This window comes from Pan troglodytes, chromosome 9, assembly GCF_028858775.2.
Source record: "Pan troglodytes isolate AG18354 chromosome 9, NHGRI_mPanTro3-v2.0_pri, whole genome shotgun sequence".
Taxonomy (NCBI): domain Eukaryota; kingdom Metazoa; phylum Chordata; class Mammalia; order Primates; family Hominidae; genus Pan; species Pan troglodytes.
In genome coordinates, this window is record NC_072407.2 from 26,313,466 (window position 1) to 26,321,522 (window position 8,057).

At 37.0% G+C, this 8,057-nt stretch overlaps 1 protein-coding gene across 26 annotated transcripts in view; it reads left to right on the top strand.

Annotated features, from left to right (window-relative positions):
- ANO5 (anoctamin 5) overlaps positions 1 to 4,785 on the top strand; it is a 91,702-nt gene extending 86,917 nt beyond the window's left edge. For 19 of the 26 annotated variants that reach the window (XM_016920570.4, XM_063783925.1, XM_063783924.1 and 16 more), the window contains one exon: positions 1,596 to 4,785. In XM_016920570.4, coding sequence (XP_016776059.2) covers positions 1,596 to 1,817 — 222 coding nt within the window. In that variant the 3' untranslated portion in view covers positions 1,818 to 4,785. The remainder of the gene's footprint in view (positions 1 to 1,595) is intronic. The other 7 variants (XM_063783919.1, XM_063783920.1, XM_063783930.1 and 4 more) reach the window with 1 other exon arrangement.
- Positions 4,786 to 8,057: the final 3,272 nt, after the last annotated feature.

The window sequence follows — 8,057 nt, forward strand, 5'->3', positions numbered from 1 at the left end:
GAAATTGAAGATTGAAAATTTCTTTTCTTTCCTTACATGTGATTATTTGGAATAGAATTTATAATTAAAAGTTGTTTTTCTTAAAAAAAATTTTTAATCAACTTTATTTTGGTATTCCTGAAATTTTGAAGATATTGCTTCATTTTCATTCAGCTTCCAGTATTGCTACAAAATGCAATACTATTCTGACTCCCCAGTCTTTGTGTATTATCTATTTTTAAAATCAATACTGTTTTAGGATTCTGTCATTAGCCCCATTTTTATGAAGCTTCACAAGATGGTTCTTTGCTATTTGTCAATATTCATTGTTTTGAACGCTCATTGAGCCCCTTAGATCTAAAAACGTACTTACCCTTCAAGTTGAGAAAATTTGCTGGCATAATTTCTTTGATAAATTTTTGATAATGTCTTTCTTTGATAAATTTTTTCTTTCTTTGTGCTGTCTCTCTGGAACTGCTGTTATTCAGATTTACACTTCCTAGTTTGAAATTCTAATTATTTGCTTTCTATGAAAACCTGGATTAATATCTTTTTTAAAATTCTACTTTTTTCTTTTACTCCTTTCCTTATATCTGGTTCTTTTCTTTTTTTTTTTTCCATGTCAGAGACGACTTACCTACATATTTGGTGGTTCTGCTCATGTTTAAGAGTGTGGAAGTGAAAAGCTGATTTTAAGCATTTTGTGCATACAGGAGTGATGTAACTTGGTGGGTTTCACTGTAGGTTGATAAGGTAGTGAGCTGATATTTTCATTGGATCCTTACAAAATTTTGACATCCACAGTTCTGCTTTTACAGAATAGTTATTTTTCCCAGAGAAAGCCCTTTGTATCTGTCTATTGAGATATTTTGTGGCTACCTGTCTTCTAAGACCTGAGCAAGGCAGAGGGGCTATGTATCTCACAGTTCATTGTGCTGAATTTCACTGTTTTTACTTTTTATTTTTTTCAATATGTTGTCATACCTCCACTGCGTATGGTGCCCCTGGATTCACAGCTTTCTGGTATAATTTCTGCAGAAAACAAACTCTTCAGCTGTTTCCGGGGTATAGCATGGAGTGAAAGAATACCTGGATACAGATGGGAGAAAGGCTCCAAAAATTCAAGTGCTCCTTATGCAAATTTGTATCTAATCCTCTTGTTTTCAACTCCAACTCATACTAATACCTTCAAAAGTCCTTATTGCCTTCTTTCCTGAACTTTTCTGACAATCTGAAACAAAATTGGCTTTTGTCTTTTTGGTTTCCACTATCAGTCACCACATCACCATTTGCAAGTTTGCTAACCTTTTTCACTCTTTTGAGTCTAATTCCTTTATAAATATTTTATCAGGTTTTCAGGAAGGAGCAGTGATAAAGAGTATATTCAATAATCATGTTCAACTGGAATATTGCTAGTTACATATTTAAGTATATATTTATTTGTTTGATGTTGATCTTTGTATGAAAGTTCTAGGACAGAGACCATATCTTCTTCCTTGCCTTTCTACCTCATATGTTGAGCAGTTTCTTAAATAAGTTAAATGATTTGTAAAGACTTTCTGCTGAGCATGTGACACCTCTAACAGCATCTAATCTTTCCTTTATATTTCCTCTAGCATGTTGTGTTTTTAGTTAAATTTTTGCTGGCCTGGATGATACCTGATGTTCCAAAAGATGTTGTGGAGAGAATCAAGAGAGAAAAGTTAATGACTATCAAGATTCTCCATGATTTTGAGCTCAACAAATTAAAAGAGAACTTGGGAATTAATTCTAATGAATTTGCCAAGCATGTCATGATTGAGGAAAACAAAGCACAGCTGGCTAAATCAACACTCTAATCAGTATAATGAGGAAGCAGCAGGTGATCTGCCTTACTTCACTTTATCCTCTGGTTTTAGGGCCAGACGCCAGAAGCCATATGTCAATTTTACCCTTTTTTTTTTCTTTTTTTTTTTTTTAAACTCAAAGTTTTTATACACTTTTACAGAGGCCAACTTTGTGATGTTGGAAATGTACTACTTCTCTGCTTCATTGACTGGGCCCTCTCCAGATGTTGTTTTCTGAGGTGCTGTAAATGACTGTTGAAAGTGCAGGTAGAATCAGAATACTGGGAAATTATGGAGTCTTGCAGTTTAGTAAGAAACACTGGCCTTGGGCTGTCCCATCACTTTCCAGTGCATGTATTAATTTTTGTGGTCTTCTCTTGGGTTATTTGATACCTCCTTCCCCATTAAGAAAAATGTTGGGGCAAAAAGAAAGGGATCAAAGAGACTGACTGAGCCCTATATATCCTATCATTTTAAAATATGCAAATGAATTGCCAAGATCAGATGACATAAGAAAACTCACACATTAAGGTGTTAATGTATCATAGCAGAGGTTTATTCCTCATACATTCAACTACCATCAGAATCCCAGATAGTTCTTCCTGGTAAAGGCAGAATTCCTTTTCTCGAGACTGAAATTTTGGGTTTCAACATAAAACAACTTGGTTCTTAGAGATAATAATTTGGTTATAATAGTTTCAAGACTGATCTTATCTGGAAAACAACATTATGAAGCTGTTAGATTGCTTCAGGTTCTCAAGCAAAGATACAATACAGAAGTAAATGTGTTTTCTTAGTAGTTAATGGATGCAGGACAATGTATATTGATTAATTTGTTGATTTTAATTTAGAAAATTGTTAAATTATTTCTTAAAAATCACTTTTCTTCTGGAATGCCAATTTCACATCATGAAACCTTTTTGTATAAGTTAGATACAAGTTGTTTATGATAAACATTTCTTTGCTTTAAAATAATTGCAAATATTTTAATAAGTTTACAACCTTTTCTATTGATGTATCATCTTATACAATGCTCAGTGCCTTGTTCCAATACCTCTGACACACAAGAAGTCATGTTGTTAGCTAGTGATTTGATGTGATGTAACATCTTAAATGTAAGCTTGTCTTAATGAAATTGTCAGTGTAATAACAACCACAGTCTTGAACACCAAAAGTGAATCAACCAACTAAGAATGAGTTCATGGACTTAATAATCTAAGGGGGAAAAAATGTTTGTTGAATTATTCCTCTCAAATTTAGGCTTGTGTTACATGCACAAAAATCCTTGTTCTTTTTTCACTTAAAAAAACTAAATATGTATAAATTTGTGTATACACACACACACATCTATATATATAATTATTAGCACTAGAGTGATATAGTCCAGTTATGTAGTATTTAAATCTCCAGTTTCAAATTATAATTCACCTCCAAAAGAATATTGTTTTTTAATCACACATACAAGAAATTTTATCACAATATTTAAAACTAATATTTCATTATCTAATGCTAATAAATTATTGTGGTACTGCCAGTATTAAATATATGGCAGATGGTATTAACTACTGATCAATAGTAAGCATATAGAACTGGGGATTATGGATTTTATAAACTATGAGACAGTCACCCCAGTTTGGACTGGGACTAATCCCCAGTACTGATTTGTCATCCACTGAGTAGACTTTATGAATATTTTGGGTAATTTGAAATGAAATGATCTCATTATTGAAAGATGATTTCATATGTAGAGAAGATAATATTTCTTTCTTGAAAAAACATGTCAGGCTTACCATGATGTGTGCCACCAGTGTAGGATCTTTGGCTTGTCAAATCAGATTCTCCATTGCTATAGTGTACAGTGCACACAGCTCATATTGCTTCCTTCCTGGGTGCTGATAAAAATAAGAAAGAGCATGGAAATTGGTTTCTTGAATATAAGCTTTAATTTTTAAGGCTTAAAAGTATTCATAGAGGTAGACTGTATGATAAATAAAAACAAATTTAATTCACAAAGTTATCTGTACACTGCAGTTTTAAAATATACCAACTAAATTATTGGGTTTCTGGAAGTGAATGGAGAAAACAGCAAGGGAAGAAATCGTTTTTAAGATAAGTAAATAATTCCCATGGATTAATAAATATTTTCCTTTTAAAATGTTATGGACTGATATTTTTTATTCACCTTTAAATTTCTCATCAAGAAGCTTATCTTTGTTTTTCAGATTTAAAAATGAAATACAGGTATTCCTCACTTTCCTGAAACCATGCTAACCAAAATCAGTAGCCAAACCAACTCAGATAGATGTGTCTCATCTAATTAAACCCATTGGTTTTTATGGGAGGGCTGCATTAAGAGCACCCAACCACCACATGTAAGTTGATAATTACCAGCATGGCAGGTGATTTTATCTGCTGACCAAGCGCATAGTTTTGTTTTGTTTTCAGAATGTTCTAGGGAACATTTGAGATTTTATGTGAAATAAAATTTTAAGTGCCAAAGCCAAAAAAATACTTAACTCTTTTCAAAGGCCCTCTTTCATCCTTGCCTTCATCAACTTTCCTTTGCACACAGGAAGCAAAATCTACTTCAAAACATTTATTTTAGAGGAATCCATTAAGAAAGGATTGTTTTACTTAAATGAAATGCTGTCTTATTTTTGCTGTGTCTTTTGACACCTCTTAGCTTTAACATTCTTCTTTTAACCAAGCCATTATGCAAGTTATCAAAGAAGAGGAGAAGGAAAGGAGGACAGATGAAAATGACGGGAGATGAGAAAGAGGAGGAGTGAGGAGTTATTTCCTTCTGAATCCTGTGTGTTTCTTTGGAAGAAAGAGCTGTTCCGAGGAAGTTTGGTCCAGCTGTGGTTGATAAGAGGTATATCTCTTAAAAAAGACACCTAATGAAAGTGAGAGAAAAGCTAAAGAAAATTTCAATGTGACCACTATTATGTGTCAAAATAAAACTTAGATTCCAAAATGATTTTGTAGTGTTGGGTGCTATGAGTAGGTATGGATCTCTGTTGATTGACTGCAGTTGAAGGTGAGAAATCTGTACCAATCATTCAAAAAGGGAATCTATTGTTTTGAAAGAAACTCTCTCATATTTCCTTTAAATTGTTAATAGCTGTTATGTAACTAAAGAATGTTATGAAGAAAAATAGCATTGCAAAAAGTACCATTGGCCAGGCTTACAAGTCAGCCACAATGAATCGGTATAACTACTGTGTTATTCTTTTTCTAGACAAATTTTGACTCTTCTACTTTTATGTGTAATAATTCCAGTATTCTATTTATTTCAGCATTATGTGAAAAATGATAAGAATGTTAAAAAGAAAATAATAGTGTGGTTTAATTGGTATGAGATACCTGCTTCCTCCTCCTCAAAGGTTTGACTGGGTGTATCTCTCCTATGTGTGAGATTATGTCCCCTGGTGTTAACACAGGAAATGAGTGCTCCTTTTTAAAATTTCTTTCTTCCAAGTTTTTTTTTCCAGGAAGAGTAATATGCAATTATGCAGGAAAAGCTCTCTTAAATAATGTGTACATAAATCTCAAAGAATCAAATTCAGAGTGAATAAATAATATTAAACTACATTTTGACACGAACTCAATTTATTCTTAGAGTAAAATGTTGACGTTTTGGAGTTTAAGTACTCCTTTTTTAGTCATATTTGTTGTTTAGAAACATGAAAGTGTATATATATAAAGTGTTTAGCTCATGAAATTACATATTTTTGCACATTTAGATGTTTACATATTAACGATGCAAATTCCTTGAAGTAAGAAGCTGGATAATCCAGAAAAATTTGAGAAGGTGGTAGTTTTTGTTGTTTTGTCTCTGTATTTTTACTACTTTGGAAGATAAGCGTGAACAGAAAGTCCCCCAAAAAGAAAAATTGCATGTTGAAATGTTACAGGTAGATAGGCAATGAGCTGGGCAGGAGAGGGCTCCCGACACACAAGGAATGTAGGGGATGGTTCCACGATTATCACACCGCTTCTCTAAAAATGATAATTCTGCAGCCAGGGAGAGGCAACCTCCTGAAGATCCACACCTGTTAACATTAAACGTGTTACTTGAATGCAGGCCCCAGGGAGAAGCAACTTCCTGGGCATGCATGTTAAGAGACAAAAATGGCGAAGTATGATCTTCCAGGCACACTCCACCTGAAAAAGGAAGAAAGCCTCAGGTGGGCGTGTGTATAATTCCCTAAACACACTGCCCATGTTTAATTCCAAAGGGTAAGGAGAGCACTGCAGATGCAGAAAGCCCACACTAAGGGAAGAATCATGGGAAACCGGCAAGCCGATAAAGTCCCAGGATCGTGGTTAAATGCCTCTTTTTTCTCCCTTGGAGCTTCAGGTGCCCACTTAGGTCTCCTCCCAGTGAATTTTCCTTTTTTTTTTTTTTTTTTTTTTTCTATTCTAAAGCCTTTTAAAATAAACTCCCACTACTGCCCCCAAATGCCTTGGTCTCTTGTTCTGCTTTATGCCCCTCAGTTGAATTCTTTCTTCTGAGGAGGCAAGGACTGAATTTACTGTGGACCCATACGGATTCACCTCTGGTCACTCAAGGTAACTTGGATGTCTGCCACCGCTAACAGAAATAGCTCCCATATATTTTTTCTAGTCTCATGTTTTTCAAAAAGAAGTCCACAACCTTGTTCATCAGAATTATCTGGACTGCTTGTTAGAAATGCATATCCCTAGGTCTTATCCCAGATCTCTAGAAACAGAGTCTTTGGAAGAGATGCTTTAAAAAATCTCTCCAGGTGTGTTTTGGGGGATGGGGGTGGGGGAGCAATAACAATGATGAGAATTTCATAAGATGCCAAATTCCCTAGCCCAAAGTATTTCTATAATGACTCTTAAACATTAATTTATTGTTCCAGCCCATTAAAGAAGTATGTTAAGACATGTAGTCAGGGTTTCCAAATTTGTAGAACTGTTCCAATTCTGTTGTATACGGAAGTAGTTAAAATCCTACAGCCTAAGAGCTCTAGCCCTTTAGTTTCTACTTATTTTTAAAAAAAGGAAGAAGTAGAAGAGGAGCCAAGATGGCCGAATAGGAACAGCTCCGGTCTACAGCTCCCAGCGTGAGCGACGCAGAAGACGGGTGATTTCTGCATTTCCATCTGAGGTACCGGGTTCATCTCACTAGGGAGTGCCAGACAGTGGGCGCAGGTCAGTGGGTGCGCGCACCGTGCACGAGCCAAAGCAGGGCGAGGCATTGCCTCACTTGGGAAGCGCAAGGGGTCAGGGAGTTCCCTTTCCGAGTCAAAGAAAGGGGTGAGGGACGCACCTGGAAAATCGGGTCACTCCCACCCGAATATTGCACTTTTCGGACCGGCTTACAAAACGGCGCACCGCGAGATTATATCGCGCACCTGGCTCAGAGGGTCCTACGCCCACGGAGTCTCGCTGATTGCTAGCACAGCAGTCTGAGATCAAACTGCAAGGTGGCAGCGAGGCTCCGGGAGGGGCGCCCGCCATTGCCCAGGCTTGCTTAGGTAAACAAAGCAGCCGGGAAGCTAGAACTGGGTGGGGCCCCCCACAGCTCAAGGAGGCCTGCCTGCCTCTGTAGGTTCCACCTCTGGGGGCAGGGCACAGACAAACAAAAAGACAGCAGTAACCTCTGCAGACTTAAATGTCCCTGTCTGACAGCTTTGAAGAGAGCAGTGGTTCTCCCAGTACGCAGCTGGAGATCTGAGAATGGGCAGACTGCCTCCTCAAGTGGGTCCCTGACCCCTGACACCCAAGCAGCCTAACTGGGAGGCACCCCCCAGCAGGGGCACACTGACACATCACACAGCAGGGTATTCCAACAGACCTGCAGCCTAGGGTCCTGTCTGTTAGAAGGAAAACTAACAAACAGAAAGGACATCCACACCAAAAACCCATCTGTACATCACCATCATCAAAGACCAAAAGTAGATAAAACCACAAAGATGGGGAAAAAACAGAACAGAAAAACTGGAAACTCTAAAACGCAGAGTGCCTCTCCTCCTCCAAAGGAACGCAGTTCCTCACCAGCAACGGAACAAAGCTGGATGGAGAATGACTTTGACAAGCTGAGAGAAGAAGGCTTCAGACGATCAAATCACTCTGAGCTACGGGAGGACATTCAAACCAAAGGCAAAGAAGTTGAAAACTTTGAAAAAATTTAGAAGAAAGTATAACTAGAATAACCAATACAGAGAAGTGCTTAAAGGAGCTGATGGAGCTGAAAACCAAGGCTCGAGAACTACGTGA